The 14,088-nt window shown below is 38.2% G+C and overlaps 1 protein-coding gene across 1 annotated transcript; it reads right to left on the minus strand.

Annotated features, from left to right (window-relative positions):
- Positions 1-1,506: 1,506 nt before the first annotated feature.
- LOC127630594 (uncharacterized) lies at positions 1,507-10,378 on the minus strand. Its single transcript, XM_052108209.1, has 9 exons — positions 10,215-10,378; positions 8,117-8,290; positions 7,564-7,721; positions 4,932-5,130; positions 4,706-4,802; positions 2,769-2,940; positions 2,531-2,680; positions 2,214-2,356; positions 1,507-1,731 (listed from the first exon to the last, which is right to left on the minus strand). Exons 1-9 carry the CDS (start codon positions 10,376-10,378, stop codon positions 1,666-1,668), a joined length of 1,323 nt encoding a protein of 440 aa, XP_051964169.1. The 3' UTR covers positions 1,507-1,665.
- Between the last annotated feature and the right edge of the window lie 3,710 nt (positions 10,379-14,088).

The raw sequence follows: 14,088 nt of genomic DNA on the forward strand, positions 1-14,088 counted from the left end.
GTTAAACTGAAAACCCTCCTCCTTCAGGACATATGAAACCGAGCTTCAACCCCCTCCAACTCTCTCTCTCTCTCTTCCCAAAGTCTGTTTTTCATTTCTTTCTCTCTCTCTCGCTCTCCCAAAAGTCTGTTTCTCATTCTCTCTCTCTCTCTCTTCCAAAGGGTTTGTGCTTGAAATCTGAAGCGAAGGGAAAACTTTCAAAGGATTTTTGAATGTTCCCCTTTCCTGAAAAGAGCACATTTGGAGGTATATCCTAATCGAAGCAGATTGTTTATATTTCATAAATTAAACATTTACACCCCATTAAAAATCTGTGGAAGTGGGCTGTAAACACGGACTCGTCCCATTTGACCTAGATTACAACAGTAGCTCAAGTTAAAGGGGTTTTAGAGAGGAATGAAAACTTTAATTCAACTTGTAGACGAGCGGTGGATCCAATTCATAGCACGTTATTTTCCTTTTATTGCGGAGATTTATACATAAATAAATATATCTAAATTATGGCATTATTATCTAGTCCCTTTAAAGTATTTTCTCTTAAAAGTCTCATAACTCTAATGCATCCAGGTGTTTGTTATTTTTTTTGTTATAACCATTATTTTCAGTGTAGACTCTCATAACATTATATTTACTGTAACAATTTATTTTAAAATATTTAAATCAACATTAAGTTGCATATACATAAATGCAGTACATACACATACATAAATGCAGTACATACATACGTGTGTGTGTGTGTGTGTGTTTCACCTACATAATACATGAAATAAAACAGGGCATTCATTAAAAACAAGAAACGCAATTGGGGATTTTAATGAAATTTTGCTGCATTAAAAAAGTTTGATCAGTGTCAGCTCACATGCTTTTTGAGTTGCTTTTTTTAAACACTTATTTTAATCCTAAAATAATAAATGATACTTCCTTTTTCATCTAGCTTTATGTATTTGCCTTTCTTAACAGTGTGAACATATGGAGTACGTTTTCCCATAAATGATGTTTGGGGGGCATCAAAATGGACAATGTTTATATAAGTTGAGTTTGTACAGGCTGAGTCAGTAGCTGGACTGGATCTCATCACAGGTCACTCAGGGGACTGCATTTTTGTGTGTTTCTCTGCTGCTTACCCATTCATTAGAAGTAGTGATGTGCAGACTATTCCACATTTATTCCAATCTAGTCATATATAGTTCAGAATTAATTATATTTTAAACTTTAAAGGATTCAAAAGAGCAAAACCAAAGGGACCTGCCCACCACCAACTACAGCGTTTGGCCATTAGATGTCAGTCTTGCTTGGAAAGCTGGATCAAGCTTGTTTTTCTAGACATACAGAATTTGTTGTAAAGGCCAAGAGGTTTTCATCAAGTACAGACACTTAAAACATCATTTGAATTCAAAGTTTATTACTCAGAAGGTGTTAAACTGGAACTCATTTATTGGATTTGTAAAAAAATGAAACATAAAACTTGACATAAAAATAGTGTTAAAAGATTAAAAAGCAAAAGCAGCATATATTCAGAAACGATTATATGTTCTTGTGTTCTCATGCTTCAAAAGTATTTGAACGTTCTGTAAGATCTGACTTTGAGTTCTTGTGTTATCTCTGCTCTTCACTGGTTTGGATCTTTGGATGCCAATCACTCAAACTTTATTCGGATGTTCTGTATCAGTGCTTCAACGCACTAACCTCTGGACCACACAAGGATTTCCGACTTCTCAGGCTATACCTCGGCTATTGGTAAAAGCAGTGAAACCCTATTAGCATACAGACCTTTCCAATCAAAATACAGCCGGATAAAAGTTCATATCCGGAGGCTCTTGCAATAGACATCCATAATTGCTTTGGTGGAAATGGATATTTAATATTAAGGTGTTCTCCTTTCATGATCCACAGGAAAAATAATAGCATATATCCAAGTTTAGAATGCCACGAGGATAAGTAAACCATGTCAGAATTGTAATTTTTGGGTACATTACTAATTCAGGTAAAAGGATGTTTTTGTGAAATGAGGAAAATATATCTATAAAAAACAAATTGATACAAGTGCCAGACTCAGTTTAGGAAAAATATATAGCACTAGAAAAACATAATTGATGTCATTTTTATATATATATATATATATTTCCTGAAAAACAGTTTTGGAACAATACAAACTGTTAAAAGCACACTACAAATAAAACTAAATATACATCTAAATGAATATATTATAGCACCTGATTGTCTTCCACCAGCACACTGTACACTACAGCAGTGGACGGCCGCACACGAGACCCTGAGGAGCGTCGCTGACGTTTCTTAATGACTTCTGAAGGTCTCTGGGTTACCAGAGATGGACCAAAACTGTCACAATGCCTGTCTGATCGCACACAACGATATACACTTGCATTAGGATTAGTTCAACAACTTAGAGATGATTTAGTTGTTAGGTAAACCATTTCACAAAGATTTAGTTCATTGTCTAAGCATCAAATTAAATGCAAATTGACTCCTGCTCGGATTAAAAGGTCAACACTTTTAGAAGCTGTCTTACTGTCATGAGGGCCAGAGAATGTCGACAAGGTGGCACTCACGACGCTAGAGGGATGCAAAACAACCAAATTGTCACTTTTCTCTTCCCATTTGCTTTCCCAATGTTTTCTTCTGGACCTCTTCCTTTCGTCAACGGATTCAGAGAGACATTCTGGAAGATACCAGAAGAGAGATCTTGAACAATCTTTGGAACCAAATCAAAAGTGTAAATGTCAAGGAGTCTTCTCTCCAGTAGATACCAGCTCTCTGCAAGGCCTGCTGAAGATCAGAGCGGGTCTCTTTTAGCTCCTTCAGAATTTCAAGACTCTCTCTACCAACATTGCGGTAACGCAGAGCAAAGGACAGCAGAACAAGGCAACCCATCAGGATCGTCGTTTTTCTTAGAAGCCCAACTAAAAAGGTGATTCTCTCCTATGGAAAAAGGAAAACAATAAATGTTCCCATGAAAACCATGACCAGAACTGAAAGTGTTGCTGAAACTTGAATTCAAAATATGTAATATTAAAGTCAACATGAAATACCTCATCGCACCTCATTTTATTTCCATACTGTGAAATATTTTAGCAGGGCTGGATTGGTAATCTGGCATACCGGGCATTTTCCCAGTGGGCCGACGCACAGATGATCAGGGACGGACTGGCCATCGGGAGAACCGGGACTAAGCAGAAACGAGCTGCCGTGTTATGCAGAACGGGCCACAAAACGGCGCCAGAATATGCCAAAGGGGGCCAGTGATATGCAGAAAAGGACTGCGATAAAAGTAGAACTGTATGAGAATGCACCTGGCGACATGAACGTCGAGCCTGCACTCGACTCCTCGACACTTCAGCCTTGAGAGAAGCAGAAGCGATCTCCTTTCGACTGAACCAGGTGGGTGGCAAAAGTCGTACATTACATCTTATAGCAGACAATGTTATTTTGACAACGAAGATCTGCACGTCATGTTTTAAAAGTAGCTTTGAAAAAGTTTACATTCTGAAACAGATACTAGCATTAGTTATAACAGTCATTCTGTTTAGTATTGAAGTAAGCACTTACACGTTTGGATGTAGTAACCAAATTAACTTGTCTGTGAACAATTGTTGTTGTATTTACACGGGTGAATGTGCGCAATTCGTTGGATGCCCCTTTTTTAATTTTGATGCACTGCAGAGTTATACCCGCCACTTTATTTGACCCGTCCATCAAAAATACAGGCTAGTTATATTATGTACAAATAGAACATGTGTAAATGTTTTGCTTTTTGCAATTGATTTTTGTATTTTGTTCTCTAGGTCTGGACAGTTTGCAAAAATGCCTCAATTGTTTCATTCTTTTTATACTTGTAATAGATATAAGTTAGTAACTAACTCTGCATGCTAAAGGGAAGGGAAAATTATTTTCTTTGGAAAAACATAGACTGATTAATTATTCACAATAAGACCAAAACATTTTGTATTAAGTAAATACTCTCAGTTTTAAATTCACGTTGTCCTTAAAGGGACAGTTCACCTAAAAATGGAAATTGTCTCTTCATTTACGCACCCTCATGCCATCCCAGATGTGTATGATGACTTCTGCTGAATAAAGATTTTTAGAAAAATATCTCATCTCTGTAGGTCCATACAATGTAAGTGAATGGTGACCAGACCTTTAAAGCTCCAAAAAGCACATTAAGGCAGCATAAAATTAATCCATATAACTCAAGTTGTTAAATCAATGCCTTCAAATTAGATTTTGTAGGTGTAGGTGAGAAACGGATAAAAATGGAAGGCCTTTTTTACTATAAATTCTCCCCAGTAGGTGGCGATATTCACAAAGAATGCAATTTGCCAAAAACAAAATAACTCTTAGCAGAGAAGAGCACTTAATAGGGCTGTTTGAAATTGGAGATTTACAGTAAATCTGTTTTCTCACCCACACCTATCATATCGCTTCTGAAGACATGGATTTTACCACTGGAGTCTTATGGACTACTTTTATGCTGCCTTTGTGCTTTTTGGAGCTTCAAAGTTTTGGTCACATTCACTTGCAATGTGAGGACCAACAGAACAAAGATATTCTAATAAAAATCTTTGTTTGTGTTCAGCAGAAGAAAGGAAGTCATACACATCTGGGATAGAATGAGGGTGAGCAAATGATGAGAATTTTCATCCATTTCTTTAAGATCCCATTGGGACTCAGACTTTTTACTCACCATCTGTTGATAACCTGGGTCCTCATTTTCCAACACCATCTTACATATCATCCTCTCTAGGTATACATTCAAAGCCACAAGTCCAAAAAGGAAAAATCTAAGATTAAACAAAATGCATTAATTAAAGGTGAAGATTTGAGACGTTATTTTACCAACCATTTCAACAGCATTATCCATTCTTCATACCTTAGTAACCCTACACTAACTGAGTGAGGTTTAGACTTGCCTGGCCCCGGCTGTACGCTGCACAGAGGTCAGAAAGAAAGAGGCACCAAAGCCCAGAGCATTGTAGAAGAGGGAACTGAAAGTGTGCGTCTCGGACATGATGAAGCTTTGGAGGAAAGCAACACGGTTAAAGATTTCCGCAAATGCCACCTGCTGCTCCTGAGCAGAATGCCTCATCTCTGCAAACACATCTCTCAGGCCTGGAACGAAGCATTGGAAAACAGTCTGGATTATTGGACACATTCAAAGAATGGGAAAAGTGAGTTTAGGCAAAACATTTTGATCTTAAAGCGTATATGGCCACTTACCCTGTTGATGTGCATGCCCGCCCCCCACCCCAAACTGATGTCACTTAGCTTAAATGAGTACACATTTAATATATAGTCTAGACAAAACAATTTTGAACAGCACACTATATAGTAAATGTGAAGTAAAGTCAGGCCCGTGTGTGGGGTCAATGAGCATCAACAGGAACAGTAAAATTCTCTCATTATTTAATCCCAGATATGCATGACTTTCTTCAGCAGAACACAAAAGCAGATTTTTAGAAGAATTTCTCTGCTCAGCAGGTCCATAAAGTGAATGGCAATTTCTATTTTTAAGGTTAAAAAAAAAACCACAGACAGTCAGCAAAAACTTCATCCATACGACACCAGCTGTTAATGTCTTCGAAAGCGACACGATCGGAAAAGATAAATATTTAAGTAGTTTTTTAACTCTAAATCATGCTTCTGGTCAGCATCAGTATACGTGTGACGTAATCACATTGACAAACTCACATCCCAGAAGAGCAGCGCTGTTTACAAGTGAGGAGGACCGCTGTAAAGTAGCTTGATTGGTTTTGATCTGTTATTATCCATTTCTTTACTCACAATGGTGTGTTTGTGTGCTTACTCTGGATGTTTCAACAGAGTTGACAATGTGAGATTACCTCGGTATCCATGGCAATGCGAAAACGTCACATGAGACCACTTGTACTCCACCCTCTCCTTAAGCGTTGGATTATAGTTAAAAAGTACTTAAATATTTATCTTTTAAATATTGTGTCGTGATCGTGTCCCTTTAGAAGACATTAATTTAACTGCTGGAGTCATATGGATGACATTTATGCTGACTGTCTGTGATTTTTGGAGCTTCAAAAGAGAAATCGCATACAGAGTCATACACACCTGGGATATCATGAGGGTGAGTAAATGATGAGATCATTTTCATTTTTGGGTGAACTACTCCTTTAAATATTGATCCGTTTCTCACCCACACCTATAATATCACTTCTGAAGACATGGATTTAACCACTAGAGTCATATAGATTACTTTTATGCTGACTTTATTTGATTTTGAGCTTAACATTTTTGGCACCCATTCACTTACATTGGATGAACCTACAGAGCTGAAATATTCTTCTAAAAATCTTAATTTGTGTTCTGCTGAAGAAAGTCAGTCATATACATCTGGGATGGCATTAGGGTGAGTAAATGATGAGAATTTTTTTCATTTTTGAGTGAACTATTCCTTTAGATTAAGATTCAACTTTATTGTCATTGTGCAGAGTACAGGTTCAGAGCCAATGAAATGCAGTTGTTTTCGCATATCCCAACTAAGCTGGGGGTGGCCATGAAACAGCGCCCCTGGGTCAAGGGCCTTGTTCAAGGTCCCAACAGTGGTATCTTGGCAGTGCTGGGGCTTGAACCGACCTTCGGTCAGTAACCCAGAGCATTAACCGCTGAGCCACCACTGGCCCAACACACGACAAACATCTTTAAGGCACACATCAAAAATATCAACAAAACAAAATATATAAATATCTTTTAATAAATACAGCCAACCTGGTCCGATAGAATCTTATTACTAAAATTTTACTTTTACAAATAGTTTTTATGTTCCTCATTCAACATATTACAGCAGTTTTCTGGTGAAATAAACACCAGAGTAATTTTACGATACATTTTAATGTTTGCATTATATTACCAATATACAAGCTATACGAGGACTAAGGTTCGAGTCCAGTAGAGCACTCAAGTCGATGCCAAAAAGCATCACAAAATTACGTAATTGCATTTTTAATTTCATCTGCTTTTATGATACTATTGTCAGCTTAAGGTTAAAGGTGTAGGTTAGGGAGGTTGGTTTTTCCATTAAAACTCCATAGAGCATTAACCTTGAAAATATCATCTTTTATCATCATTTCACCTCGAAACTGCAGTGACACAGGTAATGAACCACGTAATGTCATTTAGCAAATGTGTCGCCAGTCGCATCTTTTCATTTTAGGCTGAATCTAGCACACATTTTAATAAAAACATTCACAAAAATGATTTTGACAGAATCCCAATAAAAACATAAAAAGATTTGGTGCATAACACGGGACATTCAAATAAAGTATTTACCAAATTAAGCTTTTTATAGACTAAAATGAAGTTGGAACTTTCAACAACAACTGCCGCTGATTTTGCATATAACAGATTGTTTCAAAAAGCCACTATCAGCACAGATTAATCAGTAAAACCGAATATCCCTCTACCTCTACTCTCAACAGGACTGTCCTTCAGACAAACAAGTACAGCTAGTTCTACTTCAAAGTAACATCATACTTTAGTAGCCATAATTCCCTCTCATTTAATCTGAACCAGCACCTTGAGTTGAGTCTTGCAGGGTGCTCTTGAGTTCTTCTCCATTGCGAAGGATGCTCTCCTGGGATTTTAGTGCTGCACTCTGGGCAACAACCAGATCTTCTGCCATCTGCTGGGTGGAGGCAAGCTGCTCTGCCACACCGGCCGAACTCTCAGTCAACCTGAAACGTAGATGAACATTGGGTCACATATCTAGTTTATACACACATGGGTTCGATTCCAAAGGGAACCTGTAAAATGTACCTATTGAATTCTCTGGTGGTCACTTTGGATAAAAGCATCTGCCATTAAAGAATGAATTATACAATTTACAAATGAATTGAATGAAGCAATGAAAGAATGCATGACATACAAATTTATACACTTTACATTTATACAATGCCTTTAAAAGGTAGCTTCAAAACATTTTAAATAGAAGTATATACAAGATAAAAACAATACAAAAATCAAATATAAAAAAAGCATTCAAGAAAAGGCTCATCTGAAAGTAAAAATAGGAAATACCTTTTTAAATACCCTATGAGATACCCTTTATCATTTCTAGTAACTTTTGTACCTGTGAATAGTGATTTCGGCTCTCTGTTGCCAGCGCTCACTCTGTAAATAATGACAGATGCTGTGTGCGTGGGTAAAAAACTCAGTGTAGGTGTTGAAGGCCACAGGGTCCATGCCTTGGGTGCATGTTTTGACATCACTACCTTCCAGGCACTCTGGGAAAGTGCGACCTGACCTGCAATGGACAATTCAACAATTATTTGAGGAATAATAGTTATTTGATATTATATATATATATATATATATATATATTAGTTATCTCATTAGCAACATGCACAGAATGTTTACTTTTTCATAAAGTCACAATACTGTCTAAACCAGTGGTTCCCAAATGGTGGGTCATGACCAAAGACTGTTCAGATTGGTGATATATCAGCAATACCGATAAACAGCCGATATTTGGCCTCATTGTCATGAAGGCTGGGTCATGACCGAAAGAACTAGGTCGCGAGTACAAGCGGCCGAAATGGGCTTCCTCAGAAGGGTGGCGGGCTTCTCCCTTAGAGATAGGGTGAGGAGCTCAGTCATCCGTGAGAAGCTCGGAGTAGAGCCGCTGCTCCTTTGCGTCGAAAGGAGTCAGTTGAGGTGGTTTGGGCATCTGGTAAGGATGCCCCCTGGCCGCCTCCCTAGGGAGGTGTTTCAGGCACGTCCAGCTGGGAGGAGGCCTCGGGGAAGACCCAGGACTAGGTGGAGAGATTACATCTCCACACTGGCCTGGGAACGCCTCGGGGTCCCCCAGTCAGAGCTGGTTAATGTGGCTCGGGATAGGGAAGTTTGGGATAAGTCAGCTGGAGCAGCTGCCCCCGCGACCCGACTTCGGATAAGCAGTTGAAAATGGATGGATGGATGGATGGATGTCATGTTAATGCCATTATTGGCATTGGCTGATAACCGCACCCACTTTGGCTGCTTTACTAAAGTGTTAGCTCTCCCTGATGTTAGTTCCATTATGTACCAAATATAATCATTGGATAATAAAAAAATACTACTTCTATTCAGTATGTGTGCACGTGTAAATTTAACAGATATTGTGTAAAAATAAATTTAAAAAGTCACTTAAAACATTCAAAGCGTTGATCTCAATTGGTAACTGTGCTATGATTCAATTGTATTATCCTATACCACATATACATTATCAAGATATCCATTTGATGTGTTTGTTTACATCTGGAAGATGTATTTTTTATTTATTTATTACATCGCTTGCTCATCTGCAATACATCTATAAGACGTTTACTCTCTCGTGTCAATAAGACATTCAGCAGATGTCTTCATGACTTAGTATGTTTGTAAATTTGATCTTTTTAAGATGTTTAGCAGATGTGTATTTGATTGCATTGCTTTTCAGATGAAAAGATCTAAAACAGATATCTCAGAGATGTATGTGTGCATAATGTGGTATCCGCCCACTGCAAAATCCATATTGGTCGGCCACTACCCAGATAGCACATATACATGTCAGAGATGTCTGTTTTAGATATTTTCATCAGGAAAGCTTTGCAATCTAATTAACATTTGCTAAACATCTTAACAAGATCAGATTTTCAAATATTCTAAATCATAAACATCTCAAAGACATCTGCTGACTGTCTCGTTGACATGACTGAGGAAATGTCTTAGAGACATATTGCAGACGAGCAAACAACCTATAAAATTCATCTTCCATATGTAAACATATAAAATAGACGTCAGAGTGATGTATGTGTGCTACCAGGGTAATTTTGATAGAGCTGCAGACAGCAGGTAAAAAAAATAATTCTGACTGCAATTAGTAAAATATAATATATATATAATGCTAATAAAACTTTGAAAAACTAAAAACAAAGCAGCATGCAAAAGTGTCTCTAAGATTTTGCTTGGCCTATGCAGTTCATGATAATTTTAATACAATTCAATGTTTGATTTAAGCTTATCTTATTTACCTTTGCACGATCAAAAAATAAATAAAACTTAAAAAAAGGGGGGGGCGGTGTGGTGCACTGTGTGGTGTACACCATTTGTGTAAAGTCTAAAAATCAGTTCAGAACCACTGCTCTAAACTATATCTGAACATGGCTCAGTGAGTTTTCCAATTGATTGCAGTAAAAGAAGTAGATGACCTTTGCAGGTGGCAATGCGTGAAGGACAACGCGATCTTGCTCTGCACATCATCACTGAAGTCTCTGCAGCTTAAGTGGATTTTCTCCAGCGCTCGAGACCAGCACGCGCCATATCGCGGCTGCTCTGCCAGTTCACGCACTCGCAGTAATTCAACGCGGCCCATGTCTTCTAAACTTCTGTGACTGCCCACGGCACAGACTAAAACAGCGATGCCAAAGAATGCAAATAGCGCAGCGGTCCTCATTTTAAGAAAAGCAGGCCGCACGGACTGCAAATCCACACCTGTGTGTTTCAAAGACATGCAAACGTTAATTCAATGCAACATGCCTAATACGCTAACCTAACACACTCACCACGCTAGCAGTCAACTCGTCAAATCACTTGTCTTATTACCAAAGGTGATAGTGGTTCCGCCCTCAGGGTGGAGAGTGAATGTGGGCTGTGGTAAATTCGATTCACAGGCGATCAAATTAGATGTAAATAAGTTTTCATTATGTTAAGCATTTTCAGAACTTCACACACAAATACTTGAAAAAGTTTCTCTAAAGAGTATCAAATTAAACAGTTTGTGATTTTATGAAGTAGTTTAAAGGGGCAATTGGGAATGGAGGCCCTAAATACTCTAAAGCCATTTAAATGATGAAAAGGTTGCACAGAGGCTGCACCTGAAGTGGCATGTTATTTACACAGTCTGTTTGTGTTTAATGCTATTCGGAGCAGGCATAAATGCATTTACACAGCAATTACAATCGCATAAATTATGTTATGAGCTTAGGGGTTTCTACCATAAAATGATGAATATAGCAATATGAAATAAATTAAAATGTGAAAATATGCTTTTAAATAAACCAAATTATGAAATGCTCTGTCATGACAACAACTAAATTTAAGGCTGCTCTGATGCTTTATTTTTTTCATCCAATTAGTATTTCTCAGGATATGACACATATTGTAAAGACTTAGTTTCAAAACGCTATTGGACATTCCCTTTGTTATTGCAAAGGATTAAAAAAAAGGTTTATAGGACTATAGAATTCAAAAATAAATTGTTTACTGTACATACATTTTAATTGCAAAATGCTTTTTGTGTCTTCCAGGCCAGCCAGTGTGTCGTAGATCAAAATGTGACAAAATCTGAGAAGTAAATTCACATATGTGAATTTACACTATTTATCTTGGTTAATTCAGTTAATTTCAGTTTAGCTTTATTTGCATAACACTTTTTTTACCATACATATTGTTCCAATACAGCTTTACAGAAAATATAAGTATTAAAAGGCTGTCACATGTCAAAGTGGCATAAGAGGTTAAACAAAAATAATGACATAATAATTGAAACAGTCTTTCTTTTCTGTTTTGTGCCAACTCTATGAATTATGCCACTCTTTCAAATTTAGGTCTATAAGAAAAGACATGGGACTTCCCCTGATAGTACTCTCATTTCCTTGTGTTATTTTTATCTTACATCATTGCCACATTTATGTGTCAAAAGAGGAAGTTGGGGAGGGGGAATTGCAACCCCTTAAATTTACAAACAAAACCAATTTAGGCCCCTGCAACTTGCTGATTGCTCACAGCTGGACTGATCAAAAATGTCAATGTGAAGCTAAATGTACAACTGAATATAGTTACACTGGCAGCCAAAAGTTTGGAATAATGTACAGATTTAGCTGTTTCAGAAGGAAATTGGTACTTTAATTCACCAAAGTGGCATTCAACTGATCACTAATTAAAGTCAGGACATTTGCACCATCACTATTTGAATAAAGTCATTTTGATCAAATCTAAACAGGCTCCATTTCCAGCAGCCATCACTCCAACACATTATCCTTGAGTAATCATGCTAACTTGCTAATTTGGTACTAGAAATTCACTTGCCATTATATCAAACACAGTTGAAAGCTATTTGGACCGTTAAATAAAGCTTTACATTGTCTTTGTGTTTGTTTTTGAGTTGCCACAGTATGCAATAGACTGGCATGTCTTAAGGACAATATCAGGTCAAAAATGGCAACAAAAAAAAAGAAACAGCTTTCTCTAGAAACTCATCAGTCAATCATTGTTTTGAGGAATGAAGGCTACAATGCTTGAAATTGCCAAAAAACTGAAGATTTCATACAAAGGTTTAAACTACAGTCTTCAAAGACAAAGGACAACTGGCTCTAACAAGGACAGAAAGAGATGTGGAAGACCAGATGTACAACTAAACAAGAGGATAAGTACATCAGAGTCTCTAGTTTGAGAAATAGATGCCTCACATATCCTCCGCTGACAGCTTCATTGAATTCTACACGCTCAACACCAGTTTCATGTACAACAGTAAAGAGAAGACTCAGGAGGCCTTATGGGAAGAAGAGAAAAAGGAAAAGCCACTTTTGAAACAGGAAAATCAAAAAGAAAAGGTTAGAGTGGGCAAAGAAACACAGACATTGGAAAACAGATAATTGGAAAAGAGTGTTATGGATCTTAACCCCATTAAGCTTTTGTGGGATCCGCTAGACTGTAAGGTGCGTTAGAAGTGCTCGACCAGACAGCCACATCTATGGCAAGTGCTACGGGAAGTGTGGGGTGAAATGTCACCTGAGTATCTGACCAGTGTATGTAAAATAACACAACACACACATACATATACATATACATATACATATATATATACACAGTACCTCACAAAACCCCTCACATTTTTGTAAATATTTGATTATACCTTTTCATGTGACAACACTGAAAAAATTAAACTTTGCTACAATGTAAAGTGGGTCAATTAATGTCTAAACCGCTGGCAACAAAAGTGAGTACACACCTAAGTGAAAATGTCCAAATTGGGCCCAATTAGCCATTTTCCCTCCCCGGTGTCATGTGACTCGTTATTGTTACAAGGTCTCAGGTGCGAATTGGGAGCAGGTGTGTTAAATTTGGTGTCATCGCTCTCACACTCCTTCATACTGGTCACTGGAAATTCAACATGGCACCTCATGGCAAAGAACTCCATGAGTGCCACTCCATTATGGCCTAGGCTATCAAATTGGTCTGCATGGCTGTCGTCCCAGAAGGAAGCCTCTTCTAAAGGTGATGCACAAGAAATCCTGCAAACAGTTTACTGAAGACAAGCAGACTAAGGATATGGATTACTGAAACCATGTCCTGTTGTCTGATGAGACCAAGATAAAGTTATTTGGTTCAGATGGTGTCAAGCGTGTGTGGCAGAAACCAGGAGAGGAGTACAAATACAAGTGTGTGGTGGGAGTGTCATGGTCTGGGGCTGGATGAGTGCTGCTGGCACTGGGGAGCTACAGTTCACTGAGGGAACCATGAATGCCAACATGTACTGTGACATACTGAAGCAGAGTATGATCCCCTCCCTTCGTAGACTGGGCCGCAGGGCAGTATTCCAGCATGATAAAGACCCCAAACACACCTCCAAGACGACCACTGCCTTGCTAAAGAAGCTGAGGGTGAAGGTGATGGACTGGCCAAGCATGTCTCCAGACCTAAACCCTATTGAGCATCTGTGGGGCATCCTCAAACGGAAGGTGGAGGAGCACAAGTTCTCTAACATCCCCCATCTCAGTGATGTCGTCATGGAGGAGTGGAAGAGGACTCCAGTGGCAACCTGTGAAGCTCTGGTGAACTCCATGGCCAAGAGGGTTAAAGCAGTGCTGGAAAATAATGGTGGCCACACAAAATATTGACACTTTGGGCCCAATTTGGACATTTTCACTTAGGGGTGTACTCCCTTTTGTTGCCAGCGGTTTAGACATTAATGGCTGTGTGTTGAGTTATTTTGAGGGGACAGCAAATTTACACAGTTATACAAGCTGTACACTCACTAATTTACATTGTAGCAAAGTGTCATTTCTTCGGTGTTGTCACATG

Source organism: Xyrauchen texanus, chromosome 37 (genome assembly GCF_025860055.1).
Source record: "Xyrauchen texanus isolate HMW12.3.18 chromosome 37, RBS_HiC_50CHRs, whole genome shotgun sequence".
NCBI lineage: Eukaryota > Metazoa > Chordata > Actinopteri > Cypriniformes > Catostomidae > Xyrauchen > Xyrauchen texanus.